Source organism: Humulus lupulus, chromosome 8 (genome assembly GCF_963169125.1).
Source record: "Humulus lupulus chromosome 8, drHumLupu1.1, whole genome shotgun sequence".
Taxonomy (NCBI): domain Eukaryota; kingdom Viridiplantae; phylum Streptophyta; class Magnoliopsida; order Rosales; family Cannabaceae; genus Humulus; species Humulus lupulus.
Genome location: NC_084800.1, coordinates 20,848,830 through 20,867,868, shown reverse-complemented (window position 1 = coordinate 20,867,868; position 19,039 = coordinate 20,848,830). Strand labels below are relative to the sequence as shown.

Sequence of the window (19,039 nt, the reverse complement as noted above, 5' to 3'; positions counted from 1 at the left end):
TCCAGACATCAAATTAAGTGCCAAATGAACCCAAAAACCATCCCCACAAGTCCTAAGCATCACAACCACAAGAACCCTAGCCAAAAACTCCCAACAAAACCAATCAACCAACCTAGAAATCTCAACTGAATTCCATAACAAAAACAGAATAAACCAGGAATTTAATGGCTAGAATCTTACCTCAAGCTCATATTATGATGCTCTTCAATGGTGGAACACACTCCCAAGCTCTCAAGACTTATTTCCCAAGCTCGATTCCTCAACTTAAGCTCAAAAATCCAAGAAGAAAATGAGAGAAAATAGGTACGGGAAAAGGTGCTTTCTATGCTCTGTTTTTCTTCAAACTTCCACAGCCTTCATGGCTTAAATCAATCCTACGGGTGAAAAGACTAAAATACCCCTAGGTCAAATAAAGGTTTCTAAAGACTCCCAAGGGCAAAATTGACCTTTTATACCTATTTCGTTAATCATAATTAACACCCTCCAATTCCCGCTATTCTCGAAATTCTCAATTACCAATAATTCATATCCCGTTACCCTTTAATTTCTGGCAACGCTCTAATCATTAAAATCACCCCGAGACTCGCCCTGAGCCCTGAACTTGATCCCGTTATGACTAAATCGCTAATTTTCACTCAAAGATCGTCTCATGCCGAATAGCTCGAACAAATCCACATTATAATGTGGTCTCAACAATATGTCACTGACTACGCCCTCAACGGGCCAAATTACCAAAACACCCCTGTAAAGAAATGTGGACCCACATGCATGCATTTAACATCATATTATAATATAGTTCACATAAACATGCATATAATAATTTAATGGCATAATAAAGCAATTATGGCCCTCCCGGCCTACTAATCCAACCATTAAACCACATTAAGGATTTCGGGGGATTACACAGAGGGCCCAGGTGACTGCATTATCACATGGCTAAGGGTGCGGAGCTCAAGTTTGTGACTCACTCACTAGCCACTTCTCTGATTCAAGTTTGTGACTCCATAGTCACTTATCTGGTTTAAGTTCGTGACTTACTCATCAATCACTTATCTGATTAGAGCTACACGCCCCATCATGATTATTAGAATCTCGATACCATCAAATTAGGGCTACATGCCCCAACATGATTATTAGAATCTTGATATTATCTGATTAGGGCTACAAGCCCAATATGATTATCATAATCATCAATTGATATTGTATACATGCAGTAATGAGTTTTCTTGCTGAGCCTTGGCTCACGGGTGCTATGTGGTGCAGGTAAAGGGAAAGAAAATCTCACTCAGCCTTGAGTGGAGAGCTTAGGTGGCGATGTGTACATATGCGGCCGCTTGACCACCACAGCCAAGGTGCTTCTCAAAGGACCTAGGGGTTAACCCTATATTTTGCCGCTTAGGTCGGTGGGTTGTAATTATTATACCGCAATGACCATTTTGGATTGTAAACAACTTGTAAACGCTTTTATGGGTCCATGTACAGTTTTATGTTTTAAATAAAAAATTGATCGAGATTTTTCACCTTAGCCTATTAATAACACCTAGATGCACGTTTATAACCAAATGACTCGTTTAGCAAGTTAAGCACGGTTTAAAGTTCACAGTAACGATCTTGGAATAACCAGGGTGTTAGAACCTTAACACGCTGAGTACTGGTCGAAAAATGTTGACTTATGAGTCAAGGTTGACCTTAGCACGCTGAGTGTTGGTCGAAAAACATTGATTTATGAGTCAAGGACGCCATTAGCACGATGAGTGCTGGTCGAAAAGCATTGACTTATGAGTCAAGGACGACCTTAGCATGCTGAGTTATGGTCGAAAGCATTGACTTATGAGTCAAGGACGATAATAGTGCGATGAGCACTGGTCGATATGATTATGCCTAATCAGGAGCGTGATATACGCTTGACCGACCTATTGGTCGTAGAAAATTATAGCGCCATGTACGCTAGGCCAGCTCCAAGATTGGTTACACAGGGGATAGGGAAAATGGCCCCGGGGCATATCCTAGGGCGTGGAACCTCAGTATGATTTATTAATAATGTATTTTGGGCATTGGGCCTCGGGAAGATTCATTGATCGTTTATCTTGGGTTATTGACCCATATGACGTTGTAGTCATTTATATGAATGGTATACATGCATGAGTAGGGTTATTACTGCTAGGCATGCTTATTATGATTTGGTAACATGTTATTAATTGCTTATGACCATGTTTAAGTTTTCTTGCTGAGCATTGGCTCACGGGTGCTTCGTGGTGCAAGTAAATGGAAAAGAAAGTTAGACCATCATTGGGTTGGAGAGCTTAGGTGACGATGTGTACATATGCGGCTGCTCGACTACCACGACTGAGGTTTTAAAAAGGAATTAGGGTCAAATCCTATTTTGCCGCTTAGGTCGGTTGGTTGTAACTGTTCATTGTAATTAACGTTTAAATGTATTTTGGGATCCCATGTATGTAGTAAATGTTTTAGTATAATGATTGTACCTTTAACCAAATTTTTTTGACTCTAAAATGTTAATCACGTTTAGTTATATGGTTGTAGCCAAATAACTCATTTAACGAGTTTAACACTATTTAAAATTACAGTGTAACAGTCCCTATGTAGTAGGGTATCACAACTATATTCAATTTTACTTTAACCAAATAACTAATCATGAGACCGCAGTTGTGTTTGGAAGTGTATTTGGATGTAATCCGTAACTACTCATGAATCTATATGGTTAATAATTACATAATAAAGTATATGTATTAATTATTATTTAAAATTGATAATATTTATTAATTAGATCCAATCCTCATGGGATACTAAGAATTAAAGAGTAACTTTAAATTATATAGTTATTATGTACATTACATGATTAAATAAACATACCAAATTAAATAATTATCCAAAATTACACCAAATTACAATGATAAGTAAAAGGCAATTTCGAAAAGCATCCTTAAAAAAAAGAAGGGTTGGTACCCTTTGTTTTTGTAAAGTATCATTTTGGTACCTCTGTTTTCAATAATGCTCATATGGTATTCTGTATTTTAAAATCGTACATATTTGATACCCTAAACTCAAATTTAATTAATAAAATTTTACCAATTTAATCAAACTGCTGTTAGTTATGTAAGTTTCAAATTTAAATTTAATTACTTAATTACATATAACTGATGACAGTTTGATCATATTGACAAAATTTTATCTATCAAATCTGAGTTTAGGGTATTAAATATGTATAATTTTAAAATATATGGTACTATATGAGCATTATTGAAAACAATGGATAAAAATTGAGTAAATTCCCAAAAAAAAAAAGAAAAAAAAAAGAGAACGAACGACATGTCGTTAGTATTTATTCTTTTGCGATAAAAACTAAGAAGCAAATTGAAGTTACTTCTCCGTTATTTTTTCGCGGCATTGCTAGCCCGTCTGGTTCAATGGCGGGAAAATTACGAAGTCCACTTCTGCAGCCGCACAATTTCTAGGGTTTGTGATTGACGAACAGACCTTCTAATTATCGTCGGAAAACGTTTCCCGCATTTTTATATTGGTTCGAGCGGTAAACCGGAGAAAATGCCGACGTACAAGATTAGGGGTATCGATGTTGATTTTCCATTCGAGGCCTACGATTGCCAACTCGTTTACATGGAAAAAGTCATTCAAGCCCTCCAAGATGTAAAGATCTCGCAGTACTTTATATTTATATTATGTCCGATGCTTGATTATGAGATGTGTGAAACGTGAAATCAGAATTTGGAAACTTGATTGATTTTTTGGGTCTTGCTTCAAATTTTTTTCTTTCTTTCTTTTTTTTCTTTAAAGCGTTTATACGAGACTGGGAAGTTTGTAAGCGTGTGCCTGGGCCTTTTTGCTGTCACTTGTAAGAATGTTGTTTCTGGGTGATTTGATTTCGGTGTACTGGTGTATGATAAATTATCTTTTTTATTGCGATTGACATGATTTGTTATGCCATTACAATACCCATTTGTATTGAGTATCACAACTGCATATTTTAAGTCGTAAATTGGTCACAGCGCGAGTTTGCAAGACTTACAAACAATACTATTCATTTGCATCGATGGTACCCAATGATGTCCATATTAAAGTTCGATTTTATGTGTCAGAAATGTAATGCACTGCTGGAGAGTCCCACTGGAACTGGGAAAACCCTGTGCCTTCTATGTGCCACGTTGGCTTGGAGGAAGAGTTTGGGTGGTTTCTCAACTGGTGCCAATGTGAAGAGCAGTCAGAATGCCGGAGGCTCAGCAGAATCATCATCACAATCTGGGAGCCCAAATCTTCCCACCATAATTTATACATCACGCACTCACAGCCAGATTCGTCAAGTAATCAAAGAATTGAAAAGAAGCTCTTACAGGTTAGTTTTGGAACCACCCCTAAGTTCAATGCTCGTATTCCACATCACTGATCCACGCTTGTGATCTTATCGTTCTTTTGTTCCTGCCATATTATACTAACTAACGCATGTAGTTCGTGTCAACTCAACAGTGCACTATCTCAATGTTGATATCATAGGGTAATTTGATCTGTGGATAGGAGGCTTTGTTTAGTTTATTTATTACCCGTGTCGATCTTGCCTCTTTAGTTGTTTTTGCTGGGTGATGTTCCTCTATGATTAATACAATTAATTTGTCCTGGAAGACATAAGTTGCGGACTCAATTTATGGACAATCTACACTCTACAGCTATTGATACGTAGTTTTATGGGATAAATAGCTCTTTTCCAACTCTCTCATGTGACTCTCAATAGTGAAATTTGCAATTATGATAATTTTTTTAATTATTGGCAGCACATGCAAACAAATGCTTTAATTAAATTATGGTGCATGTTTAGTGGAGTAGTTCTAAGAATTAAAGCATTGTCTTTCTTTGTAATGAATTGCTCCTTTGAGATCATATGTCTTTTCTGCTTTTGATGTTTTGATATGTGGAAGCTAAACTAGTTGAATATTTGGATTGGTGTAGGCCCAAAATGGTAGTGTTAGGGTCTCGAGAGCAGTTATGCATTCATGAGCAAGTTAGTTCACTCCATGGGAAAGCACAATCAAACGCGTGCCAAATGCTTCGCAGAAATCGTGATAAGCGTGAAGAGCATGAAAAACGTGAAAAGCAGGAAAGACCTCGCTGCACCCATTATTTTCATGTTGCTGGTATGTTCTATAAGTTTCTGGCGGTCTTTGTTCGTGTGATGTCTAGATAAACACAAGTGTGAAAAGTACAAAGTTCATTTGATTAAATATTTGCACTCTAGTCATGTTGACTGTGATATAAAAAATGGGGAGTCTTATGCAGAATTAAATCAATGCGTACAGTTCTCAACTGTAACTCTAATGAAATTTATTTGGAAAAAAAAGATGAATTTTTTAGCTGCTGTTTTCAATTTTGATCCACCTAGAGAAAACCTAAATAGCTTTATTGATTCTTTGTGTCTCAAATTACAATAAAATGTATAGACTTGCAAAAAGTTGATCAATTTCTAGAGTGCTGGATTGGGTGGTAAAGACAGGCACCCACCGATGGGGAGGCTTATAGAATGGCACAACCATTGACATCATTCACTCTACAGAAATAGATGTGGAGTTTCCTATGAGAGATTTATTATGCTTTTGGTAAATTATTGTACTTAAGTGTTTGATAAATTGATAGGGTCAATTTCCTCTTTTCAAGTCTCAATAGTGTGCTTTATAGGTCTTGATGCAATAAACATTTAATTCTTATAACTGTTTGTTGGAGTTTGCATATCCTGGTATTACTTTGTATACAATTTTCTCTTTTTATTAAAGTTACTCTCTTGCATCTCTTGATTATTCTGTTGTCAGACAAGAATTGCCTTAGAAAGAATTTCTCACACTTTATTAATCAAGCCCAGAAGCTTACAAGAACTACCAAGCATTTGGGAGGCTTGAACTTTCCCCAAGAGCAAAGCTCTATCAATTATAATCAACTTTTTTTATATCCATTCCCTTAGAACACTAGGCAATATATATAATAATCACTTAGTACACCTAGTACACTTCTTATAATCCTATTGGACATATATTCAGTCAATAATAACAGGCCTAATTAGTAACTAGTTCTTTTTATTTTTTCTGGAATAATTAAACCTCAGAGAAGGCCTAATATTCTTATCATCTGTCTTGTTTTGCTTTGACTCCATTGTGTCTCTTGTACTTGGGTTTTGTCATATCTCTTTGCTTATGGACAAAAAATGAGGATTTTCCCATGGCCATATTATATTTGTAATTTTGTACATATTATATGCTACAAGCTACAAGCTTGATAAGGTTATGTAATTATGTAAATAAATACATACATACATGTGATCGATATTAAAATTCTGTATCCAGAAAGATAACTATTATTGAATTTGTTATTTTCTTGGTTATAAGAAAAGTGTGTTTAGTTCACTATTTTACTTTCACCAAATGTTATGCCTGGATCTCGCTGCAACTTTTCTTCATTGCTTGCGCTTGCCGCCATGTACCTTTCACAATTTTTCCCCCTCCTGTAATCCTAGAAACTGTATAAGTAGTTGTGTGTCTCGATAAAACTTTGTTATTGCATGTTAAATCATTTGAGTAAAATAAACTACTGTATTTTATAGAAGGTAAAAAGAATTGTTGAATTAGGTCTATGATCTTTGGTTAACATGGATATTTTGAATGGTTGTTTCAAAACTGGTTCTTTCTTTTGTTGTGGATCGTCTACTGCACTATCTCCAGTGTTATTACTTTTGAATTTTTCAGTTTTGTAGTTTTCACATATATTTGATTATTCTACTGTAGGTCACATGAAGAGCAATCCTCATCTTGGAGATGAACCTATAGATATCGAGGATTTGGTCAATATTGGAAAATCATTTGGGCCGTAGGTTCTCTTTTGATAATTCTTTGTTTCTATTTTATACCAATGTATAGTCTAATCCTACTGCTTTTTCCTTTTTGATGTTCCTAGAAGCTATTGCCATTAACGGTATGGAGCTTGTGCGTTTCTATATGTATATGGAAGTGCGTAATTTCTTATTACCTATTTCCTGCAGGTGCCCCTATTATATGTCACGGGAGATTCATAAGGTTGTGGATATATTATTTGCACCTTATAACTATCTCATTGATCGTGGATATAGGAAATCTCTTACAATAAATTGGCAGAACAGTGTACTTATATTTGATGAAGCTCACAACTTGGTAAGTTGAAGAAATATATCTAACAAAGGAAAGTTTTTCTTCTGTATTCTGAAATTGGTTTGTGGTTATCCATTTTTTTCTTTTTGAATCCGTTTTAATGTTAATGCAGTACATTGATCTTATTTGCCTAAATATAACGCAGGAAGGCCTATGTGCTGATGCAGCTTCTTTTGACTTGCCTTCTTGGCTTCTTACGGCTTGCATTTCTGAAGCAAAAAATTGTATTGATATTTCTGTAAAAAGAAGGCAAGTTTCTGATGATAAGTCAAATAACCCAGATAATTTTGCAATTCTTAGAGGTAAACTTTACTGGTAATATTATTTAAGTAGTAGTGTAAATAGAATATGCCATTCGCCACCAGTACCTTTTAGTGGTTAGTCAACATTCTTACTGATATATATATGTATATATAAATTTATAAATTTATAAATGATGAATCCATCAGTGCTAGTATGCCAGCAGTACTTTGCATATGGGTCCGTATTATTCTGTACTATTCATTTTACCCTGCATTTGCATTTCTTTCTCCTTTTCTTTTAAAAATTCTTCAGGCATTTTAGCAGACTTCACGAACATGCTTATAATTAGTTATAAATGTATATCTTGCAGCACTTCTTTTAAAGCTTGAGAAGCGGATTGCGGAAGTGCCTATTGGATCCAAGGAATTAGGCTTCACTAAACCTGGACCTTACATGTATGAATTACTAGCTGATTTAAACATCACTCCTAAGACTTCATCCAAACTTGTTGAGATAATTGATGAAGCAACTGAACTTTTGGAAGAAGATAATCAGCAACAAGGGAAAAGCAGTGCCTGTCGATTGGAAAGCATTGGCAACATGCTTAATATAATTTTCAGACATGACAATGCTCATGCAAAATACTATCGTGTAAGTTCCAAATATTGACTGTGTGTGAGAGAGAGAAGTATGATAAAGTAATTAGCTGAGAATATAAGTCTTTTCTGTTTTAGGTTCATGTGCAGGAAGTTGAAGCTAGTGCATCAGATGGTTTAAAAGGTAACTTTGGAGACTTATCATACTAATTTAGGCCTCCTTTCAGTCATGCTTTTTGTAGTTGTGAAGTTTAGGTATCTCTTTTTTCATTATTTCAGGTAAGGCATCTAGGACACTTAGCTGGTGGTGCTTTAACCCGGGAATTGCGATGGAGGAATTCTCCAAATTGTTTGTGGGTTCTATTATATTAACATCTGGCACATTATCTCCAATGGATTCATTTGCTCAGGAATTGAAACTGTAAGTACATATTTGGTTTAAAATTTTACTATTTGATTTTGGTGTGAATGTGATTGATATAATTTTTAATATTTTCTTTTTGTTACCTCAGAGACTTTCCAGTGAGGTTGGAGAACCCTCATGTTATAAACTCTAGTCAGATATGGGCTGGAGTTGTACCAGTTGGTCCATCGGGCTACTCTTTCAATTCCTCTTATAGGAGTCGTGATACTCTTGAATACAAGCAAGAGCTTGGTAATGCTATAGGTATGTAGCATAGCTTTTGTGAGTTTTTACAATAAATGATTCAGCTAAATAGGACACACTAGCTCTTCTGAAGCTATCTTCCTGCAGAAAATTTACTTGGTTATTTTAAATTTAAATTTTGCAAAGCTATGAATTTGTGTTTTGATTCCACTGCTCTTAAGACCATTGAGGTTCATTCAATTATGTTATGATGATCCAGATAAATATTGGAACCTGAGTTTTGTTCATTTGTATTGATGCATAGATAAGCAGTCTGAGGTGTATTTAATGCTTCCATGATTTAGAGACAGATTGAAATTCTTTTTCTTCTCAAAGTTCTCTGCTTAATTTTGTTCACTGTAATGTGTTAATCAACATACCTATTTTTATGGATTTAGGAACTGGAAGTTGTCCAATCCAAATCAGTAGCGCGTGAACCTGATTACTACTAATCATCATCCTTGATTTTTTGTGTTTGATTTCAATTTTTCAGTCAATTTTGCTCGAATTGTTCCTGATGGGCTGCTTGTATTCTTTCCATCTTACTACCTTTTGGACCAATGCATTGGGTGCTGGAAGAAAACGGTAAGCAATATAAATCAATTAGTGAAAGGATCAACTCTGTTTATTTTAGTCTAAACAATTTTTGTTCCAATGTTGCAGAGTCATGCCAATTCAACAACATTATGGGAAAGAATCTGCAGGCATAAGAAACCTGTTGTAGAACCTAGACAATCTTCTTTGTTTTCCGAGTCAATTGAGGTTACTTACATTAGTTCCAAGCACTACAATATGTCCACAGACATCACTTCCTCTACTTAAATGGTCTATCTGATGCATTTCTTTACTCCTGTTTTGTCAGGATTACATGGCTAAGCTGAAGGACTCCTCAACTTCTGGTGCAATATTTTTTGCTGTGTGCCGTGGTAAGGTATGTCTAGAGATCTCCTCGGCTAGTAAAAACACTTTATTGTCTTACAGTGACAGATCTTTGGTTTATGTGTTGATGGATGGATTTACAAACAGTTTGCTTATGCATGGTCATGTCACTTAAATTTCCCAAAGTAATTTAATTCTCAACATTTATCTGCATTTTGGCATCATGGTAATTATTTAGTACTGGTGCATCGTTTATCTGATAGGGTCTATTAAGTGTGCACTTTGTTTTATTATTTATTGAGTTTAAATGGTTTCTAAGATGGTTATAGATATGCCTCTAAAATGACAAGATTTTAGTTTACAGAATTAGCCAACTGTTGCGAAATTTTTTGTATTGCCTGAGATGAACTGAAAAAAAAAGAAGTAAACTTATTTGCATATTGATTTACTATATATTGGGATTATCATTGTTAGTGATATATCTTTATGCGACCTGGTACCTGTGAATCTAGCAGTTACATTTGCTCATATGTTTAGCACTGTCAATACTGTTGTTTGATTACAAGCCCTTCCTCAAATTCCAAGATTCTTATGGAATTTTAATTGCTGAATCTTAGTCTTGGAATTGTATACTTTACTGGCTTAAGCATAAACAACTTAAATGTAAATGAGGTTTTCCAGTGCATATTTTTTGTTAGATTTTGAATTTGCTTGAGTGAAAAGCTTGTTCATAGTGGTTGATTGTCACTAATTTTCCAGGTAAGTGAAGGATTAGATTTTGCTGATCATGCTGGAAGAGCTGTAATCGTCACTGGTATGCCATTTGCCACAATGACAGATCATAAGGTTTGATATCCTGTTTTCCTCCAAAGTCTTTTGGTACTTGCAAATAATGCGTGTCATTGGAAGTTGAGTTCTTGTTTATTTTTGCTTTAAAAGCTGCAGTTGGAATTTTAATCGGTTTAAGCAATAAAAATAGATCATTTTGATTTCTTGATAGACACAACACCATGCTTGTATCTACTTTCCTTTCTGAATGGCTGGACTTAAGCTGATGCTTGCATTCATATAGGCATTGTTGGAGGATATTTTATATTGGAGAAGATGTTTTCAACAGCATGACATGCTTAAATTTTAATTTGTCTTGAGTTATGTTGATAAAGAGTGAATTTATAATAAATTAGATGCTGAACTGCAGTGGTGGTATTCTTATAGATTTCAGTTCACCCAAGTCTTTTGAGACTTTTAAGGTCATATAGTCTAGCTCTGGGTCTATACTTCTAGATAAATTTATTGGCATCTTATTTTCAATTTTTTAAGATATTTTAAAAGTTTTTCATTTTTTATTTTTAAAGATTTTATAAATTCTATATTATATATAGAATATTAAGTGAAGGTCGGGATATTAATTACAATTCATCCAATTATTCTTTCGAATTACATATAGGTTTATGAAATTTTACTTTCATACAATATCTTAAGGGAATTAGATGTAGTGATCAATAAATTCATCGCTTTAATCCAATTCTAGGTATAGAAAAATTCTATCAATAATTTTTTTTTTTTATATTTACGCTGTAGTAATTTTTTTTTGGGCCTGCATTATATTTGGCTGTTGTAATTAAAAAAAAAATTCAACAGGTTCGTCTGAAACGCGAGTTCTTGGATGCACAGGCACAATGCCTAAGAGAAGCATGCAAGGTAATTATAGGCTTGCATGTCGTGGAACACAACTGAAAATTTTGCTTCTTAGTCATGATCTTTTTCTGTCTTTATATTTATTATTACTAAATTTGTCACTTTATCAAATGCTTAAGTCAGAAGTTCTTACCGGGGAAGATTGGTACAGTCAACAAGCAACACGAGCAGTAAATCAGGCTGTTGGACGTGTAATCCGGCATCGCCATGACTACGGAGCAATCATTTTTTGTGATGAGAGGTCCCCCTCCTTTTTAAAAAATATAAACAATCAATTTTTTCTTTAGAACGTATTGATATTTTAACTTCTGAGTTGATAACAGGTTTTCGCATTCAAATCGTCAGTCTCAAATTTCACTTTGGATCCAGCCTCATCTCAAGGTGCTTTTTCTTTGGAAATAATCTTCAAATGCTTATCCAATATATATAACAATTTAATCTTTAGAATTTGGACTTGTGTGGTATTCTTTTCTCAGTGCTACTCCAAATTCGGGGATGTAGTTTTTACATTGACCCGTTTTTTTCGCGATGGAAGAAATTTGGGTCCCACAAAGCAGGAGTTACTAGAAACCGAGAAACTGGGTAAGAACTTTCAAATTAAAATAGCATTAGAAGTTATTTGATAAAAGGGCAAGAGGAAACTTATAAGTACGAACTGGGAGAGCAGTTATTTTCTTTAATGGTCCTTTTCAGACCTCTAATAAATGAATAATGAAAGTGCCAACAGCTCAAGGACTTTGTCTCACAGTCTGAAATAACCTGTTCCAGTTCCTACCCCTCCAATCAAATTCTACTCATTTTAAGTTTAACTCCTTATCCCACTGCTAGTTAGGGGCCTCCACACAATGGACTCAAATGGGGACAGAAAATTTCTTTGGTAATTTAGTACTTCTAATTACCCTAAACAAATGTTGTGGACTGGCAAATTGATTTGGGCCTATAACCTTCCTTTCTTTTCTTGTTCCCCCCTCTTTCTTTTGAGGGAAGAAATTGATTATATCATGATTTTTATTTTTTCTCTGTACCATGTAGGAGACTTGAATTCTAGCATAAAATCAGCAGCGCTTGAGCAGATCAATGAAGTTCCTATGGATAATATATCATCTCTCTTAGGCTCATCAATGTCAGCTGATGGTAGACTCTATTTTAAAAAGAAAATGATTATGTTTTTTTTTTTTTTAAAAAAAAAGAAATAATTTGCAATAAGTTATATTAAGGACTCTACTTAGTCTTCAGTCATCTGACTATTTGTTTAATAATGTTTCTTACAAGTAGCAGGAAACGCAACAGAAGTTAAGTTAGAAGAGTTGAAGCCCTCGGTGAGTTATATTGTTTTTCATGCATAAACTCATATGCTTTGTTAAAGTAAGGTTGACCATTTTATAATGATAGTTTTGGATTTCGTACTTGCAGACAGCAGCAGTGGGTCAAGATTGTTCTGTTATGTTGAAGAAGGTTCAACCTGCAAATCGTGCTTCTCTTTCTTGCTGCAAAGACAAATCTGGAATATTGACTAGTCCAAATGAACAGATTTGCAACGAGAAGAAGTTGCTCATTTCTGCAGGGAAGGCTCGGTACCAAAATGTTACATGTGATTCTCACGATAATAACTCTATATTAGATGAAGAATCATTTAGAGGACTATTAGCTCCTTGTCCTTCCAAGAAGCGTAAATCAATAGGCACAAAACAAGGCTTGATGCATCATGAAAGTTTTAGTGACTATTCATCTCGAACGAGAAATTCTGAGTCCAATTCTTCAACTTCCAAATCTCTGGAATGTGACAAGGGGTTTGATTCTGCTGATAGAAGTATACAAAGTGCTCGGGTTGGTAATGAGGAAACCAGAGGATCTGAATTCCTGATTCAGGTGAGTTGAAATCACATTAATAATTATTATAATAAAGAGAATTTTGAGGCTTTTGAAAAATAAAAGCTGTCAAGAGATTGTTTGGTGAATTCTTGAAATATATACATTGTGATTGTTCAAGAATGTGAGAGATGGTATTAGTTACTGGCAGCAATTTCAAAATGTGGGGGTCACAAACTTCTATAACATAATGTGAAATTGTGAGTAGTAATTTCTCCGAATTAAGGTAAAATATGAGAAAGTAGATCTTTCATTAGCTAGACCATGTTACTCTTTTTTTTTATAGCTTGAACCAATTACTATTATCTGGTTCTGATTCTTTTTTAATAATTTTTTTAAAATTATAGCTATGACTATATGATCCATCACACTGGCTAATATAGAAAAGTAATTTTTTTTTCTTTTAGCTGTTGAAATAGTATAACTCCCGAACATCCCTTTGCATGTTGACATTTTATTTACTTTTTTGAGTCACTTTTTCACAGGCCAAAAAAGTTGAGACAGTGTAGTTTGTAACTTGCGGTTTACTAATTTCTCAAAAGCTTTTTTGTTCTTCTTTTGTTACCTCTTTTAATAAATGAACTTTGGCCAGTTGTCTCAAAGTTCACTACAGACGTGCATATGTGTGTGTATATTTAACTTGTTGGGAAGAACAATATGGAGGAATGCGTGAAAATACCTTGAAGAAAATAAAGTATCTAACTTTCAGAGGAAAGGTTAAAAGGGGCCATGTACATTTACTCAACTAGCATAATATGGAAGAACAAAATAATTACATTTTTTGTCCTGTTTTTTATAATAGGACGTCCTTACCTGCTATGAGAAGTGTATTATGATAATTAGGGATTAGGATTCCAAAATTATTTATTCTGAATCTCTGCTTACATTTATAATTTTATGTTTAAATTTCAAAAGAATTTAAGTTCATGTGTTTTATTTTTTACTTTCAGGTTGAAGAGAAACTTAGTACTGCTGAATATAAAGAATTCGTGAATTCCATGAAGGCACTTAAATCGAAAGCAGTCAAGATAAATGAAGTTTTGAGATCTATTGTCAAAATTTTTTCTGGACCTGAGCGGTTGCCTCTTCTCGTAAGGTATTGTGTCTCCAATACTGATGATAATGGGCTTCATGCTGGTAAAAGATCTTAAGATTTGGCTGTCAGATTGCATCAAAAAGAGACAAGTATTTTAAAAGCTATCATATGATATGAAGTAATTAGTTTACATTTGCTCTTATTGCATGGCATTGCTTGTCAATTCTTTTATATGCCATTATGTACTACCGAATGCCTACCTAAAGATGTATACTGTTTCCCAAAAAATCTAATTACTTTTTCTTTTGAATTAGATTCCATTAATTTGATGTTTTGGCCACATTTAACAGGTTCAAGGATTTTATCCCTGCTAAGTATCATTCTATCTATGACCAATATCTTGGAGCAAATGACAGGACAACTACAATCCCTGGTAAGGAAGAGAAGAACAGTAGTCATGCTGATGTCTATCTTATTGGCACAAACAAGCATACACACTGCTAGGATTAAGTTTTGCGTATATTTAGGAAATGATGTGATTTGTTGTTTAGACTAGGATTCTGTAGGGGGGTTATAAGCTATAACATTGATTGAAATGATTTTTTTTATCATCAAACTTTCACTAATGAAAGGGCTGCACTTGCCATGCAGAAAGATGAACACCAGATGATCTGACGTTGTATTGACTGTTAAATTGACCAGCAATTACCTGAAAATGGTTCCCGCAATCAAAGTGTAGGTACTTCAGCATTAAGAAAAGAAGTCCAAAAAAAACTATAGTATCTTATGTCGAAAGCATATCGCCGCATCATTTGGGGTGCTATGAACCAACAAAATGGCTAGTGGTAACTTGTACAGATCTGTACTTGAATTAGTAGCTGCACTATAACAATTTGAAGGTGGCCATGAATTGAACTTTGGTTTCTACATGGATAAGCTTTCCAAGTGCAATTGAATTTTGGTCCAAAATAGGCTACAAAGAATGGAATCTACTAATATTAATAATTTATTATCTGTTGATGATTTTTACACATATTACAAGTTGTCTTTACGAGTAAACTAAACTCTGGAAGTCTAAGTAAAATGGTGTCCGATCAACTCTAGAGAGGTCCTGTATTTTGGTGTAAGCCCCCTTTATGTTTTCATGCGTGTAAAGAAATCTTCCATCCATGTAACTTTTTTTGGAGTTTGATTCTTTAATATGAACATTCCATATGTTACTGTATAGAAATCAAACACTAGGCATGCACGTGCATCTCATCTCGTTATCATAAGAAACTCACACATATACTAATAAAAAGTAACATAATGTTACTGTTAAAGCATGATTAAAGAAAAACTGTAATATAAGAAAGACTTCCAATTTTCTTCCAACTATTGCTGGGAATTAAAATAGTGATATATATATTTTATATAAAAGTTGCTATAAGCTTAAAAAAAAAATTGATGCTCCCTTCAATTCAGTTAATCTTGGTATTGTAATCCGTGCCAAAGTCAAAATATGCTTATTCCTGCCATGGTTTGAGTATCTGCAAGGTAGATTATAAAATTAGTAAGAATAATTAACTAGGTCTAGGTAGAATATGTTATGAATAAAACAAAATTATACTTTGTACGTTATTAAAATAATATGAACATCTAATAAAAGTATTCCTAGGAAGACGCAAGTACCGGCAAGACCCACGAAATCTCACCAAAAACCACAAAATTACAAAATTTGAATCATAAAATAAAGTTTTAATCTATTGATTGATTGATTGCTTTAATATATCTAAGATTGCACTTGCATGTGAGGGAGGTGGAGATTAATAAAAACAAAAAAATGAAAAAAAATTCACTGGGCAATCGAAATTGGTCACTACGTTAAGTTATTTTCTCTACATGAAAATTTGATTATATTTTGTTATGTGATAGTTTTGTTAAAAAACAGATATAAAAAAAGAAAAATTAAATATTTAGATTAATACAATTAATTTTCTTGTTTTTATTTGGCACTGAACTCCATGACCGACCGAGTTGTTACGTTACTGATTTCCCTCTCTGGCTTTTCTTCTCCAACTTACTTCGAGTTCGAGTCACTTTCCGTGATCTTGACGGAGCTGGTTCGGAATCCCGACGCAAATCGACGATCAAATCCACGAATGCGCTGAGTATGTACTTGTACGATCTTTTGTCGTTTAGGTTCAGGTAACAGAACAGAAGCTCCTCCATGAAACTCCAGTCAACGTTCTTCCGCCGCCGGAGACGAGCTTCGACCATCTCGTTCATGGACTGCCGGAAATCATCGTAAGGTTTCGGTGAGTTCGCCAAAACGGCGACGCATTGGTCGGGAAGCTTTGTCCATTCATCATCATTATCGACGGTTGCAGACGAAAACGACGCCGTATCCTCACAAACGACGTCGTTCGAACAAGTAGTAGTACTGGTGGTGGCGGTGGTGGTAATACTCGCCCGGGATTCCTCGATGAGCGAGCTCGATATTCCGGTGCTTACAAAGAATCGGCGGGACCCACGGAGATTCGGAAGTGTATCGAGTAGCCGGGGAGATTCAAACCAAACGACATCTTGGTTGTCGTTTTGGCTATCCTGATTGGCTCGAACGACGTCGTCTTTTGTATAAAGTGACTTGAAATTTTCAACAAGGAATTGGTCGATATCGGTAAGTGTGGCGGAGTCGTCGTTTTGATTTCGGCCCACTGCAAACGACAGCGTTTTGGGTTGCTTACAACCGGAGAGGATCCAATCCTTGGATGAAGAAAGTGAAACATTAGGAGGGAAATGGACTTTGGGTTTTGGTTTTTTGATATTGGGAAGAAAATCTTGTAGACATTTTTCGATTTTCTTTGCCATCTCTTTTGTTTTTGTTGTGAGTGAAATTGGCGTGGAGCAAGCTGGGGTTTATAAACAGTTGCAAACTAACATACGAAACATAATAAATGGTTTGGTGAAAAACGTTTGAATCTTTTCAAATTTATTAGTGCATTAAATAACAATATATGCATGTGAATTTTCAGGAATGTTATATTTAAATATTTTTGGATTTTAAGTTAATAGATTTACACTCGTAACGAAAAAAAATCAAAATTTATGCGTATGAAAATATTTTCAACTTTATGACTGAGTAAGAAAAATATATGGGATGTTATTTTTCTAAATCTACTTTTAAGGAAAAAAATTATGTTTAAAAAATACGGATTAAGCGAATAATCGATTTGGTAATTGTGTTTGGTCGCTGATTAAAAAAATGTAATTGATAAAATTCATTAGAATCAAATTGATAAACTACCAAATTTGTCAAAAATAAAATAAAATTGATAACTGCCAATAATAATAGAACAATGACATGTGCACACAAAATACAATTTTTAACAGTTACACCTTAGATAAAAAATTCAGTGCATATGTATCATTACTCTACTAGTACTAATCATATTATAAATAAAAATAGAGAATCAGATAAAATTAAACATCCTTTACATTATTATATAGATAATCTTTATCCTAATGGTCTTTCTGAATTGAAAAAACGACAACGTATCTATGGTATATGCTGGTTTTTATATTTTTAAAAGAGAAGGAGAATAGTATTACTCATTAATTTTTCCAAAAAAAAAAAAAGAGTAGAAAGTTGATCTATTCAGCTGAAATTAAGAGAGAGAGAGATGGCAATGGAGATGGAGATGATTAGCAAGGAAAAAAGAAGAGAAATAATGGAGAGAGAATTCGATCGCATAGGTTTCATTCCTCCCACCCCACCACCATCACCATCCCCTAATTCATCAATATCTCATCATGATATTCAAGGTACCTACATACAAGATCAAATCAGTATCCATCTATATAATATATATATATATATTAATCATTCCACCTAATTAATGTCTGATCACATTTTTCATCTGTTACATCTTATAACTTTGTTTCATCAGGGTTATATTAGTTCTACTAAATCTATATCTTTTTCCACTTTAATTGATCATTAGAAAGGAAATGCAATTTTACATGTTTACACTATTCTTCTTCTTCCTCACATAGCTAAATATATATGGCTTGTTAGATATATTTTTGCTTTCATTCTCTTTAATTTCCTTAGAAAATAATAATATCTTTTTCTGATGAAATTACTATTTAAAAAAATTATCACCATTGGATTGCAATGTACAAAAGAAATTTATGTGGTCCATCATAAGAATCTGTACCACAGTCACTAGATATAGAAGTGTTATACTTTTATAGATAAAAATGTTATTATCATGGATTTCATTTCACTATTGTTGCAGCTGGTTTTGAGCATCAAAAAGTTACTAAAGAAAAAAATTGCAACATTATAAGCAGCCAACTTGAGGAACTATTGATGGAGAAGTGTTTGAAGAAATTAGATCATAATATACAACAATTGAAGGAAGAAAACGACAACAACAAAATACAACCATCATCAAATATTGTGCAAAAGCCTAGATTTTTCACTTCAAAACGACTTCATTCCAGCATTATAGCTTCCGAGACTACAAGAATATTCTGTGCTCTGATAATAGCTTTCTTGGTAGTCTTATCTTATGTTGATTATCCACTATTTGGAAGGAACATAGTGAGGGCTGAGAGTGTTATAGCCTCAAGGCCTCTTTACATTCTTCTACTAACTGATGCAACGATTGTGTTTGCTCGATTATACCTCGAAAATCGAGGTGGCGACCTCGGTGACAGCAGCCTAGAGGAAGAAGAAATGCCTCAGGTTCAGGATGATCATGGACATAATTGGATTCAAGCGGTCAAGTTTTTGGAGAGAGGGTTAGTGGTTTACCAAGCCATTCGTGGGATTTTCATAGATTTTAGTGTTTACGCAGTTATTGTCATCTGTGGCCTCTCTTTTGTCTAA

General features: G+C 34.4%; 3 protein-coding genes across 6 annotated transcripts; 2 read left to right on the top strand and 1 right to left on the bottom strand.

Annotated features, from left to right (window-relative positions):
• The first annotated feature begins 3,394 nt into the window (after positions 1 to 3,394).
• On the top strand, positions 3,395 to 15,338 carry LOC133795930 (regulator of telomere elongation helicase 1 homolog). 4 transcript variants are annotated; one of them, XM_062233412.1, is made up of 24 exons: positions 3,395 to 3,666; positions 4,116 to 4,369; positions 4,978 to 5,162; positions 6,798 to 6,879; positions 7,052 to 7,199; positions 7,342 to 7,498; positions 7,810 to 8,090; positions 8,174 to 8,219; positions 8,315 to 8,456; positions 8,548 to 8,702; positions 9,175 to 9,266; positions 9,345 to 9,443; positions 9,544 to 9,612; positions 10,320 to 10,406; positions 11,202 to 11,261; positions 11,378 to 11,499; positions 11,582 to 11,639; positions 11,735 to 11,840; positions 12,291 to 12,392; positions 12,537 to 12,577; positions 12,672 to 13,127; positions 14,078 to 14,223; positions 14,514 to 14,596; positions 14,815 to 15,338. In XM_062233412.1, the coding sequence occupies exons 1-24, from the start codon at positions 3,565 to 3,567 to the stop codon at positions 14,820 to 14,822; spliced, it is 3,081 nt and encodes a 1,026-aa protein (XP_062089396.1). In that variant the 5' UTR covers positions 3,395 to 3,564; the 3' UTR covers positions 14,823 to 15,338. The 4 variants fall into 4 exon arrangements, with proteins under 4 accessions (XP_062089396.1, XP_062089395.1, XP_062089393.1 ...); XM_062233411.1 differs by having other exon boundaries at positions 12,534 to 12,577; XM_062233409.1 differs by having other exon boundaries at positions 12,531 to 12,577.
• A 231-nt stretch (positions 15,339 to 15,569) lies between these two features.
• LOC133795931 (transcription repressor OFP14) lies at positions 15,570 to 17,080 on the bottom strand. Its single transcript, XM_062233414.1, has 2 exons — positions 16,227 to 17,080; positions 15,570 to 15,692 (listed from the first exon to the last, which is right to left on the bottom strand). Exons 1-2 carry the CDS (start codon positions 17,011 to 17,013, stop codon positions 15,658 to 15,660), a joined length of 822 nt encoding a protein of 273 aa, XP_062089398.1. The 5' UTR covers positions 17,014 to 17,080; the 3' UTR covers positions 15,570 to 15,657.
• Positions 17,081 to 17,831: 751 nt separating this feature from the next.
• LOC133795125 (uncharacterized) lies at positions 17,832 to 19,039 on the top strand. Its single transcript, XM_062232574.1, has 2 exons — positions 17,832 to 17,967; positions 18,444 to 19,039. The coding sequence occupies exons 1-2, from the start codon at positions 17,832 to 17,834 to the stop codon at positions 19,037 to 19,039; spliced, it is 732 nt and encodes a 243-aa protein (XP_062088558.1).